Source organism: Hemicordylus capensis, chromosome 1 (genome assembly GCF_027244095.1).
Source record: "Hemicordylus capensis ecotype Gifberg chromosome 1, rHemCap1.1.pri, whole genome shotgun sequence".
Lineage (NCBI taxonomy): Eukaryota > Metazoa > Chordata > Lepidosauria > Squamata > Cordylidae > Hemicordylus > Hemicordylus capensis.
In genome coordinates this window covers 240270468-240294497 of record NC_069657.1, presented here as the reverse complement: position 1 = coordinate 240294497, position 24030 = coordinate 240270468, and the positions used below count along the sequence as shown (strand labels likewise).

Sequence of the window (24030 nt, the reverse complement as noted above, 5' to 3'; positions counted from 1 at the left end):
AATTGATGGCTGCATGCCAGCTCACTGATAGTTCATTACAGAGTTATTCAGATAGTATTAGCACTTTCCATAGGTGTCATTTTGCACATCCAATGTGCCATGCCTTGCAACGCATTTTGGAGCACTAAGATGTTCTTGGCACTTTCAAGTAGTTATTTAAGGCTGAAGGATCACAGAGAAACTTTGCTGGAAATGGCTGTTTTGGTATTTAAACACTTTCATTTATTGCTCTATAAAAATAAGTACAAATCAAAACAAGGCAATTTGGGTTGCATGTAAACTTTGTTAATATCTAACTTCCAATATGTCATATGTCATGTTTAATTCTGAATGCTTAGGATTAGATTGAATTACATTAAATAATTCTTAGATAATATCAAGAATATGGTATTTGTTTGCCTTATTAGTATACGTCACTTGCTTTTTTGAATACATTTGGAGTCACTTCATTGGAGAAGGGCCACAGTGCAACAAAAATTAACATTGCAGATCCAAAAGGGTATGTAATTCTCATAACAATTCTTTTAACTTTTTAAATGCCATTTCTTCTTCTTCAATTAGACTTATGCTATCTTCCTTTCAAAATCCATTTTTGCATTCAATTATCTACTGAAAAGGGATTCAGGGAAGGTCCCTCAGCAGAGCTATAGGCCTACTTGTCAATAACGATATCCCTAGCAATGAGCTCTTTCATTATTTCATTAGTACCACCATAGATTGGCTGAACACGAGAGTCTACAAACGATCTGGAAAAAAATGACAGAGCAGTGGATTATAAAATATACTATATAAAAATATAAAATAGTTCTAAAATTTTAAAATACAAAGTAGTTCTAAACACAAACATTCATTACATATACATCTGTTAGGATTCTGGCAAAGGACATTATTTTTAAATATTTGTGTTGCTTAAGTATGCTGCATAATTAAGAATGGCGGCTTACATACAGCACAGCATGCCGCCCATGGAAGGGGGATGCACCCACTCAGCTTCTGCAGCAGCCAAGAGCCTGTCCCTGCTAGCAGTAGATATGGGCCCTTGACTGCTGCAAAAGTCACATGGGTGCATCTCCCTTGAATGGGCAGCACGCTTTGCTGTATGTAAGCCAAGCATCTGGAAAAATCTGTAATTCCTAGGAATAAAAGCAGAGACTCAGGGATCCAAACAGGATTTTGTGCACAAAGACTACTAGTTATGTTCAAAGTCATCCCAAAGGTTGATTAAGTGAAGAAGCCAAGAGCTGACCTGAAACATGTTATTTTGGCTGTGATCCTAAGTATACTTGCTTGGAAATATGCTCCAGTGTTTAGCACTCCAGAGTTGGCTTTTAAAAAATGTTTTCAGTTGAGGCATCAGAAACATGTGAAAATATTGGTCACAAGTCAATAAATAATTAAAATGCACAGAGAGTACAGAAATAGCTGTAGGGGAAGATCTCACTTGTTCATTTCAGATAATTTTTTTTCTAAGTATCTTGTTCTAGTCCAGGGACTTTAATACAAATTCAATTTTAAGAGACTGCATTATTACAGAAACCATTAGTACTTATATGCATTATAAGAATGTGAACGCCATTATTTTCATTATGAACCAGAAACTGAATACTAGAAACTCAGATTCTGTAGCATTAAAAAAAGAATTAAAGTCAACCAAACCACTTTAAAAATATTCAAATTGGTTCCTCATCTCTGATGTGCTTCCAAAAAATGAAAATGTTTGTTAATGATGATTTATTCATTACCAGTCTTCTAAATACATTCATTTGCTGAAGGGTTATGCTTTCATCCACAGATGCTGGTATGGTGGACACAAGCACTATCTTCCTTTAAATGTATGGCTCTATCTTTGGCTTATAAAATGTTGGCACTGGCCTCTATTGTCCCAGAGAACAAATTGGAGGGTGACTTGATCTATTTAGGAAGTAGAGGTGGCAGCTTCCAGCTGATAGAAGAGGCAGTATTTCCTTCAGCACAGGTGCTAGTCCCACTGCCTCCCTTTAACTACATTTTGTCCTCTTACAATGCAATCTTAAGCACGTTTACTCAGAAGTAAGTTTCACTGTGTTCAGTCAAACCTACTCCCAGGTGTAGTGTTCATAGAATTGCAGCCTACACCTTTCTTCCCTAAAGAGGGAGAGAATGACAAAAAAGTATCAAGGTTATGGAATCAAGGTTTTAACTCTGGCTTGGTGTGATCTCTGAATTGATAAACCATAGTTATGGTCATTGCTTTGCCTCTGACAGCCACAACCTAGAAACTGGGGGGATAAGCAAACGGAAACAGCAAAACAATCAAGCAGCTCTAGTCTAAACCAGGTTTTGCCTGTATGTCTGGAAGCACAAACCATGATTTGGCAAGATGTCTGAATGGTCTCAGGAAATACACATGAAAACAGTACATCTTCTGTCTCCTTGGTTAGATAGCATTCAGTGTTTAACACTCACAGCACATCATTTTTGCCAGCATTTTCCTAACATGACAAATTCTGTATATATGGCAATGGGTCTCACAGCCAACTGGCCATAGGCAAGAAACCATCGTGCAACATTTTAAAGCAGCCAACATTCATTGGATGTTCATACAAAGAGGCATTAAATGTATGCAAACAATGGTGTCTATTTTTCATTATTTTTGCAGGAGAATCTGGGTTTGATGTGGTTGTTGGAGAAGTCTAGAGGCACAAGTAGAGTACAAAACATGAGTGTGGAGGTTCAGTTTTCAATTCTCAATGGAAGAGGCATTGCACATAAATACATGCAAGAAATAAATAACTGGCGAAGAGCACTAGTTGAAATCTCTATGGAAGTTCCACCAAAATGAAAACTATACTTTCATTTTAAGACACATAGCCTATCAGGCAAACAAAGGCTGACGACTGAGTCATATATTTTGATATTACTATAGAACCACACCAGCTATTGGCTAAGATGCAAGGTGTGTAAATAACCATACCTACTCAATGTTCCCTCTAATTTATTTCATCTGTGTCCAGAATGAATTTTGTTCAGGGCAGTAGTATCAAGGTAGTGTGTGCGTACATGCATTCAGAGTGGGGCCTTCCTGATTCAACCTGAGCAGGATCTAAAATTAAGTGAGTGGACATCAAAAACCGTATGAGCACGTGTGCACACGTGCACGCCTTAGAGGGAACACTAGCTACTATTGGCTAAGATCCAAGGTACGGTATGTGAATAAAACTGAGTTATGAATAAAATATATTCAACCATAAGACTGTGGATCAATGGAAGGTTGGTCTCTTACAAACATTCTCTCATTTTACCTTTTAAAACCAAATAGCAGTAACAATTTGCAATTAAACACTACTGAACAGCTTGTAGACTAGCTAGAGAAACCAAAGATCCTTCCTGTTGAAACATCTACCTGTATGGATGACCAGTTCTTCCAGCAAAACAGTACAGCTGTGAGGATAAAAAGCAGCTACTTACTTTGCAATTGGATACTCCCACATATAGCCCCATCCTCCATGGAGTTGTACACACTGAGTAGCCACACTGTTTTGGAGATCAGAGGCCCTTCAGCGGGGGGAGAAAAATCAAGCTTGTTTCCAAAGCAGTTCAGCTCTTATGTTCCAAAAGGCTATTCAAATAATCACTTATAGCAGAGCAGCTATGTTTTCAAGAGGAACTATACTCATTTACATGACCACAGTACTCTCCACTAAATTATAAACACACACTCTGAAATTCTATTCTGAGTATGTTGCACCACTGTAAAATTTCTAATACACAACCATAAAGAAAAATAAAGTGTTCTACAATGTAATAGCTTTTGTAATGTTCAAGATCATGTATCGATTTTAGAACTTTTGCAAAGTAAAGGATTCAAATATAGGGTAGTACTGTACAGCATTCAAGATCCACTACTTTGTTTTATGCAATGCTTTTCCTAAGTGCTGTGCAGAGGACATAGTTTGTTTTGTACATGATTTGTTTATCATATTTATATACTGCCTGATATGTGTATCTCTAAGCGGCATATACAATTTAAAAACAGCAAATATAAAACAGAGTAAAAACAATTAAAACAAATGTCACAGAATAAGAAGTTAAAGCAATTGCATGGGATAAAAACAGTTTAAAATTAATTTCATTTAAAATCCTGAGAGAACAGGTGTCTTGAGGGTCTTCCTAAAAACAAACAGAGAAAGAGATGCTCTTATTTCAACAGGGAGCATATTCCAAAGCCCCGGGGCAGCCACAGCGAAGGCCCAGCCACGTGTCACCACCAAATGAGCCAGTAACAACCATAACCGGAGCTCTCCAGATGATCTTAATGGGTGACATGGTTCATGCTAAAGAAGGTACTCTCTTAAGTAACCTGGACCCAAGCCACTGAGGGCTTTATAGGTAATAACCAGGACTTCGTATTTCGCTCAGAAACGTATCGGCAGCCAGTGCAATTCTTTTAAAATTGGTGTTATACGGTCCCTTTGTGTTGTCCCAGAGACCAGTCTGGCTGCCGATATGCATTCTGTACCAATGGTAGTTTCTGGACTATGTATAAAGGCAGGCCCATGTAGAGTGCATTACAGTAATCAAGCCTGGAGGTTAACAGCATACGCACGGCCCTTTTAAGATCATTTACCTCCCGAAATGGGCATACTGTAGCTGACATATAAGCCGAAGCGCTCCTGGCCACTGCCTCAACCTGAGGAACCAGAGAGAGTTTGGGATCCAGGAGCACTCCCAAGCTATATACCTGATCTTTCAGGGGGAGTGTAACCCCATCCAGAACAAGCAGATCTAAACCTTCTCTTAGGTCCTGAGTCAGGGCCTTCATCTTATTTGGATTCAACTTCAGTTTGTTATCCTTCATCAAGCCTTTTATCACCTCCAGGCAGGCATTTAGGGAAGTTATGCCATTTCAGGATGAGGACAATACGGAGAAATAGATCTCGGTGTTGTCATCATATTGATAACACCCTGCACCCAACCTCCTGATGATCTCTCCCAGTGCTTTCATGTAGATGTTAAAGAGCACTGGAGACAGTATGGAGCCTTGTGGAATGCCATACTTTAGTTCTCGCTAGGGATCTGCATGGAACCCGCACCTGCCAGACCGAAGGCGATGGGGGGGGGATAACTTTAAGGGCGGGGGAGGGTGCTCTTACCCCTCCTGCCACGTTTTCCCCACTGGCGCTGTGTATTCAAACAGTCCAGCAGGGCAGCAGCGAACCTCCCTGCCGCCCCGTTGCTTCCTCGGCCTGGAATTGACCGGAAGTATTGGAGGTGGAGTTCCCGGTATGCATGCGTGTGGCATGCACACATATGACATGAGCACACAAACAGGGAACTTCTGGTCACTTCCAGTCCGAGGAAGTAACAGGGTGGCAGGAAGGTACGCTGCTGCCCCGCTGGACCGTTTGAATACACAGCGCCGGCGGGGCAAACATGGCTGGAAGGGTAAGAGTACCCTCCCCCATCCTTAAAGTTATCCACACCCCCATCTTCAAACCAGCTCAAACGCTGGTCCACGGAACCGGTTCGGCACTCTTAGAATGGAGTGCCAAACGGTTGCGTGCACATCCCTAGTTCCCGCTTTGCAGAGCAGCAGTCTCCAACTGACACCATCTGGAATCCACCAGAGAGGTAGGAACGGAACTACTGTAAAACAGTGCCACCCAATCCGACTTCCTTCAGGTGACCCAGAAGGATACCATGGCTGATGGTATTGAAAGCTGCCTAGAGATCCAAAAGGATCAGCAAGAGTCGCACTTGCTCTGTGGTTAGCCAATTGGAGATCATCCATCAGGCTGAACAAAGCAGTCTCAACTCCATAGCCTGCTCAAAGGCCGGTTTGAAATTCGCCTAAATAATCTGTATCATCCAAAACCACTTGGAACTGAGAGGCCACCACCTACTCAATCACCTTGCCCAGCCATGGAAGATTGGAAACGGGTCTGTAATTAGCCAACTCTGATGGATCCAATACATGTTTCTTCAAGAGTGGTCTAATAATTCTTAAGACAAGGAGGCATCCTGCTCTCACTCAGAGAAGCATGTATAATATTTACCAGACCCCCTCATATAATGCGATTACTAGATGAAATAAGCCAAGTACTGATCTCCCAGTACTTCATTCCAAGTGTTTTCAACTCCAGTTTAGAACAGAATACACACACTCTCTCCAGAATGAAGAGTGTTTTCTATTCAGCTGTAAAAGCAAAAAGCTCCACATAAATACAGCCAAATGTAGCAGAATAACTGTATAGAGAAAGACTTTAAAAAGATTATTCTTAAAACTATATTAGGAGATGCTATATGAACTTCATGATCGGCAATACCAAAAATATGTAGATGCAACAACAGTCAAGCATTCTACAAATTCCAGGGAAGGCCACTGCAGAAGTGCACAGATTTTCAGCCGACAATGATTTCCTTTTCTTAGAAGCTGAATACAATTACTCCCCTACCAGATATTTCCACTCAAATTCTTTCCCTTATGGGAAACATCCCATCTGGACTCTGTTATCTCTGCTCTGCATCTCTTTCTTTCTGCACTTTTCACCAGAGACAAACTTGTATGTTCTCAGAAATATTTTTTGCTGTTTTGTCATCTCACATCGAATTTCTTTCACGCATGTAGCTAATGTAATCTGGCATCAGTACAAAGTATTACCTTCAATGTTTTTACTTGTCTAACTTTGTCTGGGGAAACATAAGTTAATATGTAACAGCAATAACAGCCCAGGGGTTTTTTTTCTGGCTAATGAAAAATGGAACTGCAAGAGGCAGCCCAGGTCAGGGTTTGCTATAAGACAGCAGTGGGCAACCTTTTCATCCTGAAGTCAGACAGATTTAGGAACATGTCTGAGGTCAAACAGCAAGTTTGTGTTTATACAGCAAGCAGTGTGAAACTAAACCTTCAACTATTTTGTAATAAGATCACATTATGGTTTCCCAAAGTCTTTCAGCTCTTGAATTAAACATTCCTATAATGCTCAGTTTTTGCTACTGGGATCTTCAGATTTATTTAGCATCAAAACCCATCTAGAAGTTCAGGTCAACACAACTCTTTCCCCACACTTAGAGAAAAATCAGGAAATTGCCTAGCAAGCTGGATTCCACTCATGGGCTTCCAGCTAGCCATCTCTGTTTTCAACCAGTCCAGAAACTCACATATTAAACTCTCCCAAACCTAAGGAACCTAGCAATTCCCAACAGGGATTCCAAAGTCTCTTATTAAGTCACTTTAATAAGAGTTTAATAAGAGTCTCTTTAATAAGTATCTTATTAAAAAGGAAGCCCATCTTTTAATGAATTCTAGCCACACAGCCAGCATCTTCCCTGCTTGCTAATGGCCTTTCCAGACTCATTTATAGTGCAATAAATGTAGCATTACTTATTTAGTGCAGATATCTTTCATCCAAGCAGCAGATTATTTCAGGGATAATGCATTTTCTCAGAAGTCAACCTGAAGTAATGTGGTGTTGTGAGAACTAAGATTCCTCACCCAGATGCATCGTCTTTCGCTCTTATGACTGCTACATGGAATGTGACTGTGCAGGAGTCGGGAATGCATACTGGGTAATGTCTGTAATAGAACTAGTGACAAGCAATCAAAAGAAAACCTCCTCCCTATTCCTATGTTATTTTGCTCTTTGTAATTCTCTCGTTTGTATTCAGTGGTGATATGCTACCATAGTACTGGAGCACTCATCCAGAGCAGGGGCGTAACTACCATTAGGCAAGGGGAGATTGCTGCCTGGGGGCCCCCATGCCTCGAGCCCCCCCCCCCGAGGCAAGTCACATGTGAAGTGAGTGTGTGTGTATCAGCGAGGGGCCCATTTAAAAATTTTGTCTCTGGGCCCACTCCAGCCTCGTTACGCCCCTGATCCAGAGCTAGTTTTCTTAAACAGAAGAAGTTTGACAAGCAGCAAGTCTATTGCTTCTCCTCTGAACTTCCCTGACAATTTTAAGAACCTTTATTTTAAAATAATCTTTGCTGGCTAGACTCTTCCAAGCCAGCTCTGAAGGTACTCATCAAGTCCCATTTACTTGCATGCACACAAACACACACACGCACACACACACAGTTGTAAACAAGAGGATCAAAATGGAGCTGGAGGAAGAACAGAGACATTCGAGTCTCCCCAGGCATCTCCCTGTGCCTCCACCTAATGGCGCAGCAGGGAAATGATTTCATTAGCAAGCCAGAGGTTGCTGGTTTGTATCCCCGCTGGTACCTATATCGGGCAGCAGCAATATAGGAAGATGCTGAAAGGCATCATCTCATACTGCATGGGAGATGGCAATAGTAAACCCCTCCTGCATTCTACCAAAGACAACCACAGGACTCTGTGGTCTCCAGGAGTCGACACCAACTTGATGGCACAACTTTACCATAAAACAGGCTTTTCTCACTCCAAGAATCATGTGGGGATTATATTCATCATAATTGCTCAGATCTAGAGCATACAGAATACAGAAGGATAAATTATATCATACATACACATACCAATATTTGGCCATTGAAGCAGTGGCAGAATCCAGGCGTTTCTCCGAGTGAAGGTGGAGGCAGCTATCCAAAAATATCCGACCTACACAAATTTGTGTTTTCAGTTCTGCTAGCTTGTGCTGTACAGTCTTCCAATTTGGAAAGAAAAAGCACAGTTCATTAAGAAAACAATGCATTTTTTTTTTAAAAAGAAATGCTCTTGGCTTTTTTCTAGGAAATAAAGTTCTTGACATGGCATTTTATGCATGGCCCATGTTCTATCAGCACATGAGAGATTACTGTATCTCAAGCCTACTCTTATGTATTCCTTTATGCCCAATTACAGCACATGTTACAGCTTAATGATATTTCCAGCCTTTTGTTTGGAGGCTGCTGTTTTGCTTTTTGGGAGATGTAGCCTAAAATGACAGTCAACACCCAAAACACAAAAAAACCTGCAGCTGAAACTATTCCAATTTCCAGACTGTGTGGTGTCTACAATTAGATCAGAAATAGACTGTGAATGATGGAGCATCTGGAGAACAAACATCTACTTTAATTCAGGCCCTTTTGCACTTAACACACCCTGCTGGAGTCTAATGCTGTTTTCACAAAGGACACTAGCGTACCTCTGCACCTCTCTCATGTTACTTGAATGTGAGGGAACGAGGGACATGAGGGAACACGATCAATGGAAGAGAGCCATTTTAAAAAAATCAACTGTACACATTAGCCCACAGTGGTATATTCAAACTACAAATGCAGGCAATGTGAAATCCTATTTCAATGTCACTTCTAAAAGGGGCCTAAGGGCACAGATTATTTTGAAGCATCTTCTTCAATACTGGCTTGTATTCATTCTTCTCCCTCAGCCCCCAGTGTAGCGATTCAGTGCTTTCTATCCCCCACTCCCACCGCCCTTGGTAATCATGGCCTAAAACCAAAGATTACCGCCATTCATGTTTACTTGGAAGTAAACTCCATTGTGTTCTTGGGGCTTACTCCCTGGTAACTGCGCACAGGACTGAAGCTTTAAAAACAATATGCCAAATTACATCTGTTTTAAATAACTGTTTTAAAGGCCATGTCAGATCAGGCACAACCATAGTTATACGTCCTGGGTTGTATGTGGGACAAGGATGTGAGAGCACCCAGTGGCCCAAGTGGTAGGTAGGCTCAATTGTGCTCATTCACTGTGCATAGACTGCACCACCATTAGAGTTCATCTCAACTAGTCCTCACACAATTATGTTGTGCACCCTAGAAAACATTTGCAAAGTTCAGCTGTAAAAGCCTCAGGTAGGCATTAGGGAGTGTAGCAAAAATACAGATAACAGATTGTGCCAAGTGAAAGGGAGCATGGGAGAGACTCTACACAAGCAGCTTCTGTTCAGAAGCTGGTGATGGAAAGAATTAAATGAGTAAAGGGAGAGGATTTGGGGGAGTGGGGAAAAGCTGGGAGCTGTAGGAAAACCGGAGCATCAAACAGTATTCTGGGGGCGTGGGGAGCTGGAATTGAAATAGAGGGGCAAGGGGAGGAGGGATATTATCCATGTTGTAGAATAGCTGGAAGTCAGTTGGTTACAAATGTAATGCATATAGTATGGCATTACACCCTGCATACTAGATTTTTTGAGCATACTAGGGGAATAAAATGTCAATTCAATTTGCAATGCTAATGCTTTGTTAAGGTTTATCATCAGCTTCGTGGGACTACTGTCCAAGATCTAATCTAGTCACTATACTAATATTAAAACATGGTTTAAAACAAAAAAACAAAAAAACAACCCTGCAAATTGCCATACTCTAGATTTTTTTTAAAAGGTATCAAAACGGGAAAGCTTGGGAAAGATTGCACTGTACATTAACAATGTCAAGGACACTGAACTTTTCAGTAGTCTTCGTGGAGACACCACAATGCCTCCTCACTCTCCAAGATCTAGCTGTTGTCTGTTCAATCTCAGCAAGGCTGGCATTACCTCAACAAGGCAAACAAACCAGATCATTCTGCCACAGATGTGAAAAAACAACAGTGCTAGGATTTCAGGACCACCCTGGTTTTCAAATGGTTGTTTGATACACACATGACAAGAGTAATTTTAGAAGCAGGAAGCAAAAGTTGCATTTCCCCATTACCATAAGGGGCAGAAGCATACCCCAGTATATTCAACTTCACCACCAAGACTTGCGTGCACTCAAAACTGTATACAGCTCCTTATTTGGAACCATCTGGGCATATAGTTACTGTGTCTGAGAATTCCGAGTGATTTAGTAGTATAATGGAATAATCTTGCCCACAGATAGTAATCTTCAACCCAACTCTGGGGTATGTCATGCCCCTTGTTCTAAGCAAGGGTTGTGAAAACCAGACATAGCAACAGTACAGGAGGAATTTCTTGCACTTGTGTGAGCCTACAGACCACCAGCATCAGAATGGAATCTTATGTCCAAAGGTGGATAGCTGAGCCCACGTGGCAGCAGAGCTCAAGAATCGGAACACTTCGATCAATGTTGCTACACACATCTATATTAAAAACAGGTGTGATTCCCTTCCTTCTCCTCGTGGAATACTGGGAAATGTAGTTCTGTGAAGGGAGGCTAGAGATTTCCAACAGAATTCTCAGCACCCAAACCAACCACAGTTCTCAGAATCCTTTGGAGAAAGCCCAGTAGTTAAACTGGCATAGCACCACTGTGACACCAATATATTCATTAATAGCACATTTTCAAAAATAAGTGTCTCTGGCTCTAGTTTTGCAGTTTTACACAAGGCCCTGGGAACCCAAGACAGGATGGCCTATTAGCCTCCATGTCACTTTCAAGATTGCATCAGACCAACTGCCTACTCTTTCTTTCTTTAACATACTTGTATACCGCCCCAAACACAAGTCTCTGGGCAGTTTACAACAAAACAATAAGAAGGTCACTGTACAGCAAGTCACTTTACAGTTTAACAATCACAGTATAGCAAGACATAAGAATTGTCTTGTGGGACAGGACCAAAAATTACACTTCATGTCTAGCACCCTGTCCTCCAGCCAGAGGACCCTGGGAAGCTTGCATTAGTGCTTGATGGAGAGAACGATTCCCTGTTTATCCTGGGTATTTGGTAATTGAGGTTTGCTGCTCCTGAACAAGGTGGTTCCACTTTGCTAAATGCAAGGACTTGGCCACTTTAAAAACAAAAGCTGAGATTCTCAGAATGTCAAATACTACAGGTGGGCACAATACATAATGTAAGCTATATGCAACGGGTCAGTTCAGATGACTCAGCAAACCATGATTTGCTGAGTTATGAAAACAACTTTTCACTCTCCCCTTCCTTACCTCCTCCACCCATTAACTAGGGCAGGTGTAGGCAACCTTGGGTCTCCAGCTGTTGCTGAACTACTGCTCCCATCATCCTCAGCTGAAATAAATTGCAGCTGGGGGTTATGGGAGTTGTAATTCAGCAACAACTGGTGAGTCAAAGTTACCCACTCCTGCACCAGGGAAACACTGTTTATTAAACCACGATTTTGTGACTCATCTAAACCCAGAGCTGCTGCTTTAGCTGCCATTTACAAGTCATGATTAAACCAGGATGTGAAACTGATATGCAGTCCTGGTTTCACATCCTGGTTTAATGTGCTTCATAAATCACAGCTAAAGCAGCAGGTCCAAGTTCAGATAAATTGTGGAAGTGTGATTTAATAAACAAGGCTCTCCATGTCAAAGCTAATGAGGTAAGGGAAAGGAGAGCACACAGGCTCAGGAAAGTTAGAAGCTGCAGAGAACAGCTGGTCTTGTGGTAGCAAGCATGAATGAGCCCCTTTGCTAAATAGCATCTGTCCTGGTTTGCATCTGAATGGGAGACTACATGTGACCACTGTAAGATATTTCCATTAGGGGATGGGGCCGCTCTGGGAAGAGCATCTGACTGCTTGCATGCAGAAGATTCCAAGTTCCCTCCCTGGCATCTCCAGATAGGGCTGAGAGAGAGACTCCTGCCTGCAACTTTGGAGAAGCTGCTGCCAGCTTAGGCAATACTGAGTTAGATGGACTGACTAGGTATAAGGCAGCTTCCTATGTTCCAAACCATGGATTATGGGTCATCTTGAACAGGCACAATATCTGAATTCAACATTAAGGAGTAAAGTATGCTCATAAATTATTACTTTGCAGGAAAAACAAATATCCCCAGATGCTCACCTGTAAATGTGCAATTGTTTTCCCAAAAGCTTTTCTTTGTTTAACATAGTTTCTTGTTTCTTCAAACATGAATTCACAACTGGCAATCGCTAGGGTAGCAATCAACAATCTTTCCTTAACAGATTGGGGTGGGGGTGGGGGGTAGAAAAACAATCAGAGCTACTCCCAAACAAAAGTATTTTTCAGCATTTCCTTACACATACACAGAGCTATTTGATAGCTGCTGCCTTGCATCACTGTCATTAATCTTTCAACTGTTTACAAATGCATATGGACTAGAACTGGGCTTCTGATCTCTCCAATTATGAATCTTTTAGCATGCTTTGCAGCAGCTTTGGGGCCAATGTCAACTGTGAAGAAAACTCCCAAACTTTTCACCTTGGCCATACCAAGAGCCAGTGTGGTGTTGGACTAGGATTGGAGAGACTCGAGTTCAAATCCCCATTAACTGGGTAACTCTGCACTAGCCACTCATCTCTCAGCCTAACCTACTTCAAAAGGTTGTTGTGAGAATGGACATAAGTGTGCATGCTTTTCTGGGCTCCTTGGAGGAAGAGCAGGATATAAATGTAACAATAACAATATTTTTAAAAAATACCAGATCAACACCAACATAAGCACGTGCATGGTCTGCAGACAATAAAAGTATACAGCCTGAACACATAGCAATGGGGGATAAAGATTGTGCCCACCGGCCTGGCCTTCTTACCACCCTGACTTCCAAGCATCCAAGATCCTATCTGCTAGAGATGTGCACAAATTGTTTCAATTCAAGTTCAAATCTAATCACCAAATCCTTGAATCAGTTTGTCGAAACAGATGGCTTGGCGGGCTGTTTTGACGAATTAACCTTGAATCAATTCAAGTGATTCGAGTGCCATTTTTTCCTTGGAGATCCGGTCTACTAGGTAGACCAGTCCTCTGAGGCTGGGCCAACATGCTGTCTAAAGCGGAGGGCTGGTCTACCCACCAACCCTAAATGGTAGACCAGCTCTCCCCTGGTGCTGTTTTGAGGACTGTATTTCCAGGGGGAGCTGGTCTACCAATTGGGGTTGGCAGGTAGACCAGCCCAAGGCGGGCCGGCATGCTAAGTCTGGGGTGGAGGGCTGGTCTACCCACCAACCCCAATTGGTAGACCAGCTCCCCTCAGAAAAAATGGGTGCTTTAATCACTTGAATAGATTTGAGTCGAATCAGGGTTAATTTGATCTCAAATCAGGCCCTTTATACTAAGGGTGATTCAATTTGAGTTTGAACCACTCCAATCACCCCCATTCCAAGCTCAAACAGATTTGACTCAAATCAATTTGCACATCTCTACTATATGGGCTGTAGCCTATGTACACACAACTTAAAAGATACACAAGAGAAAGTCTGCTCTGTTATCTCTGTGCTGGCTCTCTCATACCAAGTTAAGGTGATTTTTATTTCAGAGAATAAGGGTAAGAGGGTTTCTTTCTATCTGGCTGTTGTGTTGAGCAAGGCTGGGGTTTTGTTGTTGAATTGTGTCACTGCTAAGTTTATTTGGGGGCTTTTTGTTGCTGTTGATTTTCTGCTGCTGGTTTATTATTGTACAACTATGTTGTTTGGTGCCTTAGTTTATGTACTGTTTTAATACTGGCTTTATTAACTTTCTTGTAGGGCATGGAGTCTAGACCCTTAAAAAGGTGAAAGTGGTAAACAAAATAAAACTGAAGACAACCTACAGTGACTCTGGGATGAACTGTTGCCAGGACAACAGGAAAAAGAACATGGTAATCTCATCCCCCTTGCAGGTACAAGAGTGAATACAAAACAGAGGCTCCTAACCCACTACTTTTGCTGTGATGAACTCCCCTCCAGAGCTTCAGTTCTAATACTTGCCCTCCCCTCATCCCTGCTTGATTAGCTATCATTTTTACTTCTTCCTTTTGCTAATGAAAGTCATGGAGGGATGTGAGTTAGGGGTTCCACAAAAAGATGATCCTGAAAATGGGGCTGTTAAGATTAAGCCAAAGTTATTGGTTGTTTTGTAAACACATGCATCTACACCATGGCTACCAACAAGTTATCCAAACCTGAGATCAAAAGGATAAAAAACTTATTTTATTATCATGTGAGAGCCAGCATGGAGTAGTAGTTAGAGTGCTCGACTAGGACCGGGGAGACCCAAGTTCAAATCCCCATTCAGCCATGAATCTAGCTGGGTGACTCTGGGCCAGTCACTTCTCTCTCAGCCTAACCTACTTCACAGGGTTGTTGTGAGGAGAAACCTAAGTATGTAGTACACCGCTTTGGGCTCCTTGGTGGAAGAGCGGGATATAAATGTAAATAATAATAACAATATTACAGATAACTGATGGCCAGTTATCAGAAACATGATACCAAATCAATACTTGATATGCTGCAATTTATTTTATTAAGGTTCAGGTTTGTAAAACAGCAAATATATATATAATAATTTCAAGTGCAGGATTCCAGTATGAAGCAGCATATACCACACGAACATAAGCAGGTGGTGGTTGCTGTTATCATCCTGTGCTGGAGATCAAATGTCACAGTGCGTAATCTGTAGCTGGCAGTTTGCTGCAATGAACAAATAACACCGTTGTTCCTCTGTGCACAGCACGGTTTTATGTCTCTCACCTGAGGAAGCTCTGCCATGAGATAATAGAAGCCTTTGTTCTCCTCTCCAAGCAAGGCACTGGCCGGCAGACGGACATCTTCAAAAAATAGCTCTGCTGTGTCCTAATTTTAATTTTTAAAAACATACACAGAAAAGAAATGACATATTTGCCATAGTCAGTTTGCATCTTGGCTTCTCATTCCTTGTGCTGCCTTTCCTTTTTTACCCTCACAATCAATGCACTGTCCTTGGGTTTTGCAGGAGAAGGAGAGTGGTGGGCTCCAAAAGGAAAAAAAAACAAAGCAAGGGGGGTTCCAGAGAGGCTGGAGAACATTTCTGATGAAAGTTACTGCCTGCCACATCCAAATTCCGTGGGCCAGATGAGATGCAACAGTGGCGGCCCTGTTTCCCTTGGGATGACTCTGCCTTGATCATGTACAAACTGGAATAAGATGGGTCTGATTTCAACATCAAAAGGACCGTGTGGGCGAGGGGAGCTGAACATGTCCCCTCTTCTGCCTTTACCTCCTCACAGTCATTGCCTCAGACATTTTTCTCCCACTCAGGCTCACTTCCAGAACAGAAGGGAAATGGAGTTTGGTTATCTGAGTACAGAGAGGGGTGTGTGTGTGTGTGTGTGTGTGTGTGTGTTCCGCTCCCTTGCCCAAGCACTTATTCTGATGTTTTAATCAGACTGCCACCGCATGCTACACTTCAAACGTGAACAAGACAACCATATGTTGAGACAAAAGTGGCTGCTGCCGTCACTTCCAGCCTGGCCCTGAGAAAAGAGGGAAGCAGGTCCAGAGAAAGTCCAGGGCCTTCTAGGGTCCTGGGTTTCCATACCTTGTTGAGGGACAGCTGACAGGGACAGAAGAGCCGTTTCGGGAACTGTGCAAAGCAAATAACTCTTTTGCTCGTAAGATGTATACTGGCTGCTTCCCTCCAAGTCAACCCAGGCTTGCTGTGCACTTTTAGTCAAAAGCTAAGAACAGAAATATTCTTCACGCTGCATTTGCTCTTTCCACAGATCACCATGTACGCCTCAGAGCAGCTACTTACGACTCCTATGACTCACCTGGGCTTTGAGTCCTATTTTGTCAAGCTTACGCCCTTTGATGAATCCTTTCATTCCATCTTCTACTAGAAAAAGGCTAATGCCATGAGCAGGGGAACGGGCCTCGCGGTTTGTAACAGCCACTACAATCACTAAGTCACACATCCAGCCATTAGTAATGAATACCTGTAAGAAAGCAAAGTGAGTGTAAAAGCCGTGACTTCCTTAGTTACGATGGAGTTGTTGTTTTGGCCTATAGCTGCCACCTTATTGGCTACAGCAGCCGTTTGCAACTAATGTTCACTTTGCAGACAAATTTCATTTCAGCCATATCATGTGACTGCATAGCCGGTCACTCCCCATGTCTTAGTGCTTCATTTCCCCATGGAGTTTTGTTTTTGCCAATTAATTCCATCTTGTCATTTTCATGTCAGTTCTCCAGTTTAATCAAGATCGCTTTGAATTCTTATGAAAGAGCAGTAATCAATGAAATCTGCAATCCAGTTCTGCACACCTGCCAGGGAATAAATCCCATGCAAGTCTAGGGGACTTAATTTGGAGTACACATGCACAGGATTGGGCCTGAAGAAGCCAACAAAACAGCTCTACATTGTCAGGCAAGCTATGCACTACAGCTGCAAGTACCAAGAAAAATTAAGAACACTTCAGAATGTCCCCTGCTAACTGAGCAAAGAGGCACCTTTTTTAAAGTGGTGATTCTCTTACATTTAGCATGGGGAGAGGAACTGGCCCTATCCATCCTCAGCCCAGCATCCCTCCAGTGGTTATTGCTGGTGTTTCTCTTAAGTTTCTTTTTTAGATTGAGCCTTTTGGGGACAGGGAGCCCTTTTATTTTATGTATGTATGTATGTATTTATACGTAAACTGCTTTGGGAAATTTTGTTGAAAAGCAGTATATAAATATTAGTCGTATTCGAATAGCAAAGTTCTTTTCTTGTCCCTTAAATATGGCATGAATGGTCCAAATGTGGTTCTATCCTGAAATGTATCTGTAATTTCAATCGGTATTATGTTGTCCACACATCTAATGAACACCACTAATCATATTTGTATCCTGCCCTTTTTTCAAGAAGCTTGGAGTTATCCACTGTATTTTACAAAAGCTCTGAGAGTTAGGGTAGGCTAGGTTGTAAGTATTTTCCCACCCTCCTCTCCGCAAGTCACATATCAGAGAAGAGAACAAACAATTCTAGCACACCACATTAAGGAAGGAAGGAAGGAAGGAGAGAGAGAGAGAGAGAGAAAGAGAGAAAGAGCAACCTGGCTACATGTGGTTGGCATCCCATATGACATTTCCCCCAAATCCTAAACAATACACTAACTGGGAAAGGAAACCCTTTTTGCATTGATTGGGTCAAGTTTTTGTTTGCCTCCCTGGTCCCTCCAGGCGATTTCATACCAGGAAGGCCATTCAACTGCCAACTCTTTTGAACTGTGAAATATCTGAGCCTTGGTTACCCTGCACAGACCAACTATGTTAGAGCACGAAAAGGCCACATTCCTCAGATGGTCTTTATATCTTTCCAGAACAAAAGGAGTACAGAAAAACACCTGCCAAGTTGATTGCGTTTTAACTTGCCAGCAGGAAGAGCTGCATTATTTGGGAAGCATGAATTCTCTCCAAAACGTAAAGGAAGATGGCTTGGCACTGCTTCACATAAAAAACTGCCCAGTGCCAAACGCATCCCTGCCAACTATTAAATCATGATCTCAAATGATTGCAGGATGAATTCAGCACTGAATCAAGATAAACCCTGAGCTCCCACATCTACGTACCTTGCTGCCGTTTAGAATCCAATCACTCCCATCCTTTTTAGCATTTGTCCGCATACCCTGCAAGTCGCTACGAGAAAAAAGATCTTAGTAGCACAGTGAGAGAAGAGGCAAGATATTTATTTTAAAAGAAACCCAGCATGAGGTTCATTTCATGTTGCTAAGCAATCTGTCATTGGATGATTTATTGGTTTATTTAACATATGTATATCTCACCCCTCCAGTGCAATACAGTCAGGGCAATACGGTCAAAAATAACAGAACAATAAAAACAAAACAGGAAAAAAAGAAAGCACTGAACCAATCCCCAACAGAAAGGATCCTGCAGGGAAGGGGTTACGATGCACCGCTCTCAAGGAATCTTACAATATACAAGCCTTCCCCCCTCCCAGTACATGCTTTCATGCCACTCTTCATGACAACAGGCATTCTGTCACTCAGTTACACAGAATGATACACAGCAGCATGCCAAAAGCAAAAGAGGATATCTGACCACACAAGGAGACCAAGGGTATGTTCACACTTCATTTTCACCCAAAGTATTTCCATGCAGTTCTGTCCCAGTCACAAGTGTCCTGCTTCTGTTTTGTCCATCATCTGCACTTGCTCCTGGTACAATGGCTTCCTGTCCACATCAGTTCTCTTCTGCTTACTACACTCCATTCACATCAAGAGCCGTTCCCTTAGAACGATGCTTACCATTTAAATACTGCTTTAAAAGTCTTCAAAGCTTCTCCTAGACATTCTCTCAGTAATACTTAAGACTTGGAAGGTAGGCCAGGTTTTATAGAAGGGGCTAAGGCTAGCAGAGGATGGCTTGCTACTGGCCATTTAGAGCATTCATGGCAGTGGTGAGATTCGAACTGAGATTTCCTTGGTCCAGAGCTCAATCTCTTGACTACGGCACGGACTCTGAACTAGTTCAGCAAGGTGTGAATCAGTATGTTTGTCCAAACAACATCCCGAGCCCTTTCTAGGGCTCAAAAGGGGTGAGGGGAGGAAGGCTTCAAATAACTTACCTCCCCCACAGACAATCCGCTCGAAAAGTCTGGGCACGGAGATCGCGCACCCAGACGTGCAGCTGCCTCCTCAGGCAGTGTGGAGGGCCAGGTGGCTGGAAGAAGTCTCCCCATCCCCCAGAACTCCCGTTATGGGGATTCTCCCAATGCCAGCCGGGAGCCGCACAGTCTCCCAGACGACGAAGAAAATGGAGGTTAAGAGAGCACTTGCTTTTCGTGGCCGTGGCAGCCACTTGGCTCCCGCTGCTCCTCACAAGCAGCCAAGAGCGGCCTTGGTTACCTTAGCGCGCTCTCGGCTGATCATGAGAACAGCCTCCCTATTTCTCTCCTCTACAGGAGAACAAGAAGCATTTGGGTTGGCATCTAATAGAGACACACTTTAATGCAAGGCTTCCCAACCTTGGATTTCCGGATGATGGGAGGGGAACTTGGAGACCTCAAGCCAGAGACCCCTGCATTAGTGAGACAATCCCAACATAGGGTGGGGTGGGGACTGTTGCCCTAAGAGTCGACTGGTTAGCTTCCCTACTCACCTTCCTGCCCCAGGTTCTGTCATGGCTATCGCACCAATACATTTGCCTGCCACCATTTTTGGAATATACTTTTCGATTTGCTCTTTTGAACCATAGAGTGAAATATAGGGCATGACAATATCAGAGTGGAGACTGAATCCTGGGCCTGTACAGTTGACATACATTCTGGAAAAGAAAAGGGGGAAAGAGTGTTTAGAAGACACCTTTGCCGAGGATTCATACTGAGCTTCACATACATTCTTCAAACAAACAAAAACCCAAGTATCAAATTGTTCTTTCAATGTGAAAATAGTTTAGGGACTTTAGTCCTCCAATGAGACCGTGGAGGTAGCAATGTAGCTTCATTTTTGTATCAAGTGACTGTGACTTTCTCTCATAAGCAGCAAGAGTTCAGAATTTCAGAACTGAAGTTTAACTTACTGTGTAAGGGAGGAGGGGGTGCAATTTCAGAACTGAAGTTTAACTTACTGTGTAAGGGAGGAGGGGGTGCAATTTCAGAACTGAAGTTTAACTTACTGTGTAAGGGAGGAGGGGTGCAATCCAGCCCCTCAGTAGAGTGAGGGCTCTAAGCACTGAGGTTCATTGGCAAAAATGTAGAAGATCAGAGGTTAGCAGTTGAGAGGTGTCTTTGGTAAAATACCAACGAGGTGGCAAATGAGTGTCTGGGCTGTACCACTGCAGATTGCAGTATGGGGTTCATGTGACTAAATGCTCCTCCAGAGAGGATTATTATTATTATTAATTACATTTATATCCCACTCTTCCTCCAAGGAGCCCAGAGCAGTGTACTACATACTTGAGTTTCTCTTTCACAACAACCCTGTGAAGTAGGTGAGGCTGAGAGAGAAGTGACTGGCCCAGAGTCACCCAGCTAGTTTCATGGCTGAATGGGGATTTGAACTCGGGTCTCCCCGGTCCTAGTCCAGCACTCTAACCACTACACCACGCTGGAAAAAATAAGCTCTCCACATAACAAACTAGTATGTTAGAGAGAAGAATTCTAGCCTAATCTTTTCTCTGACATGCTCGTTTTTTATGTGCATGGATTTTTTTGTATAGAGAAGCATTCAGTTATATGAACCCCCACCTGAAAGCTGAAGTGGTACTGCCCAGACAGAGGATCTGTCACATTGTATGACTGTTCCTTCAAAAGTCCTTCTTTGTACTCGTTCTTTGACAACATATTGTCACCATGAAGACTAAACTGAATGCTCCTTGGGTTGAAGGATCTCTTTAAAAGAGTTAGCAACACAAGCTATTGCCACCTGAGAACATATAAGAGGACAAGAAGACTCTTATAGCAGCAGTGTTTTCAAGAGAACTTGCAAGAGCATATAAAAATAGGAAAGTGCTTGACAGTGAAAGAGATTCTTTTGCAGAGTACCTCATACTTACTGCTCTTCCAAAACAATTGCTGAAGAAAAGATATCCCCACCAATGCCACCATGTTCTTCGGATATAGTGATACCCAACAATCCCTGCTCTCCAGCTTTTTCCCAGAGCTCTCGGCTTACCTGTCCAGCTTTTTCCCACCTGCAAATAAACAGGATTGAGAGAAGACAGTGGAATTCCTTTTGTAGCATTTGAGACGTAAAACAGATCATTAAATCAATAAAAATGCAAACGTGATTCTTTGAAAAATACACATTTTTAGCCACAAAACAACTGACAGTTTCAGTTGACAGAGTAGCAATTTACCAATATCACACAAGTACGATTTAAACTTTTGGAAATACAAAAGAACTGAATCCCTACAGCTGTCTGGTATGAAGATGCTGGGACTTGATTTCCATATAAAGCACTTTCAAGAGCCAGTAGTCTTGAACTAAAAATATATCCTTATGCTAAGTTCTTTATCTAGACAGCTAGTAGAAACAAAGACTTGTTACTTGTACATACAGCCAGAAAGATTTCACAGACCACATTCATTTTTTACCAGCTAGCTTAATTTAAGACCTATACAATTCTCTCTGTAAATTCCCCGACTGTAGAAAGTATAGGCAGCAGAAGCAAAACACATGAAAAGAAGATCCTCGAGTGAAAAAAAAAAAAAAAAGAACTAAGACAACTGAATGAGAACATGGAAGAGAAACAAACAGTGCTCATTTACTGGCTTGTGTGTTGGAAAAGGGACTAATGAGGGGTTTTGGTTTTTTTTACAGTATTCCCTGCTTCAAATAACTAACTGCATGTAGTTTCATGCATGCACATGTAAAAAGAACAGACCTTCATGTGCTAACTGGCAATGAGAGACATTGGAGCCAGTATCTTCTTTTACATGATCCCCACCGCATGCTAAGGTCATCTGAGGAGGTCCGTCTCCAGTTACCACTGGTTCGTTTGGTGGCGACTCAGAGGCGGGCCTTCTCTGTATCTGCTCCCGGGCTGTGGAATTCACTCCCAGCAGAAATTCGTAATCTTAATTCCTTACTGACCTTCAAGAGATCCCTTAAAACCCATCTGTTTGGCCTGGCCTTTCAGGGTTTTTAATTAGTTTTTATTGTTTTAATTGCTAACCTGGTTTTCAGGGTTTTAATTGTTCTGATAGTTTAATTGTTTTTTAATATGTTTTTAAATTGATGTTCATATTTGTATTTCTGTTTTAATTGTTGTTGGTTTTAATGATTTCTGTTTTAATTGTAAACCGCCCTGAGCCATTTCGGAAGGGCGGTATAAAAATCAAATAAATAAATAAATAAATAAATAAAGCAACAGATCCATTGATGATCTGCTCTAGATATCCTGCAGACAGCTGAGCAACCAGGGCTGAAGTTTGCTCTGCAGTGGGTGGTCTTGAAAGATGAGCAGAATGATGGTGCAAAGGTGGGTGGAGGCTCAAGGTAAGCCAATAGGGAAAAGGAGCACATGAGGCATTTCCCAAGGTACGCAGAGATGGAAGGAACCCAAACGCCACCAAGTCCAAAGTACTGACACCCCACACCCCGCACGGAATTCCCAAAGAGAAGTCTTCATAGCCCAGATCACTGTAGGCCTACAGATAAGTCCTACAATGTTCAATGGGCCTCACTGCCAGGTAAAAATGGCAGCCTTTATTAGGCTTCTAATAAATGTCCTTACAAATACTAAATTTTTATTCACCGAGGTCAACTGGGTTAACTTGTAAACTGTTAAAAAATCAAGTTAACCTGCATTATGATTTAGTAGGACACCCTGCCCCCGCCCTCCCCCAAAGGAACACGCTCCAGTAAGCAGCCAACAAGATTGACAGATTTTGACTTACTCTGCATGATATGGAACCACAGCTTCCTGGAAGAATTTTCTCACACTTTGCCGGAAAATGTCATGGTCTGAAGAGAAGATCCTCCGAGTTCCTATGTCCATTAGAGTTTTAGCAGAGGAGGTTTCAAGGCGTGCTGAGTCATTCTTTTCAGTTTGATAGAATCTTAATAAAACAAAACAAAACAAAATAAAAATAGACAGCACCTGTAGGGGAAAAAATATCACATTACACTGTTCTTAAAAACAAAATGCCTGTCACGGTAGAGCAGTTTGTGTAAAGCCCTTTGTGAACTTTTTGTTTTATATTCTTAATCATAATAACCACATACATACAGATTACATGTTATAATAATAAGTGACTTCTTTCTCTCAGCTATGGTGGGTATCTTTACTATCCCCATTTTAGAAGATGATAGGTGTGGCTTTGCGTATGGGGCACCTGAAGTCTTCTGACCTGCACAAAAATTATGAGAAAAAAGGTAAGAGAGCGCTTGCCAAAAGTCACGTCTGATCCTCTGTTTCCTTTCAGTTTTAGCCAAATCAAGTCACCTCCTGGTAGCCTTCTCAATACAGCAGTCAAGCAGTCATAATAAAAAAGTAAGGGGGGCAGACTCCCTCTAACTTGCCTGTAATTCAAACATTGCTTATGGCATAATAATTTCATCCCTATTAATCAAGGATCACGTGTAAAGATGTCAGGGAGCCACACTGATGTGTTGAATTGCTCCTCCACAGTCTCTTGGCAATTGTTCTGGTTTTAGATTACAATACTTGCCATTCTTATTATTGCTTACTTTCATTTTACGTATACTGTGAATCCCAATTACTTTAAATCACCTTAGGACTTTGTGTGTGACCCAAAAGTGAAATATTAATGCCTAGAAATAAATCTATACACAGATATTAATGCCTAGAAATAAATCTGTACATACTTTCACATATGTTCCCTACTTCCCCAAGCAGTGAAATGCTCCTGGCCAGCACTACCCTGGTTCAGATTTCCTTGGGAGGAAAAACTAGTGGATGCTTAATATTTGCTTTATTTTTGTAATATTTGTAATATTTCCTTTATTTTCAAATATATACTTTGAACATTAAGTAAACTGAACAGTGCATTTCTACAACTCAGTAACA

General features: G+C 41.9%; 1 protein-coding gene across 2 annotated transcripts in view; it reads right to left on the bottom strand.

Moving 5' to 3' along the window:
• Positions 1–199: 199 nt before the first annotated feature.
• LOC128340325 (long-chain specific acyl-CoA dehydrogenase, mitochondrial-like) overlaps positions 200–24030 on the bottom strand; it is a 38591-nt gene continuing 14760 nt past the window's right edge. For both annotated transcript variants that reach the window (XM_053285312.1, XM_053285311.1), the window contains exons 2-11: positions 22898–23059; positions 21052–21189; positions 19657–19821; positions 18108–18174; positions 16332–16496; positions 15274–15375; positions 12650–12763; positions 8480–8607; positions 3448–3534; positions 200–746 (exon numbers count right to left, since the gene is read on the bottom strand). In XM_053285312.1, the coding sequence (XP_053141287.1) occupies positions 653–746; positions 3448–3534; positions 8480–8607; positions 12650–12763; positions 15274–15375; positions 16332–16496; positions 18108–18174; positions 19657–19821; positions 21052–21189; positions 22898–23059 (1222 nt within the window). In that variant the 3' untranslated portion in view covers positions 200–652. The remainder of the gene's footprint in view (positions 747–3447; positions 3535–8479; positions 8608–12649; positions 12764–15273; positions 15376–16331; positions 16497–18107; positions 18175–19656; positions 19822–21051; positions 21190–22897; positions 23060–24030) is intronic.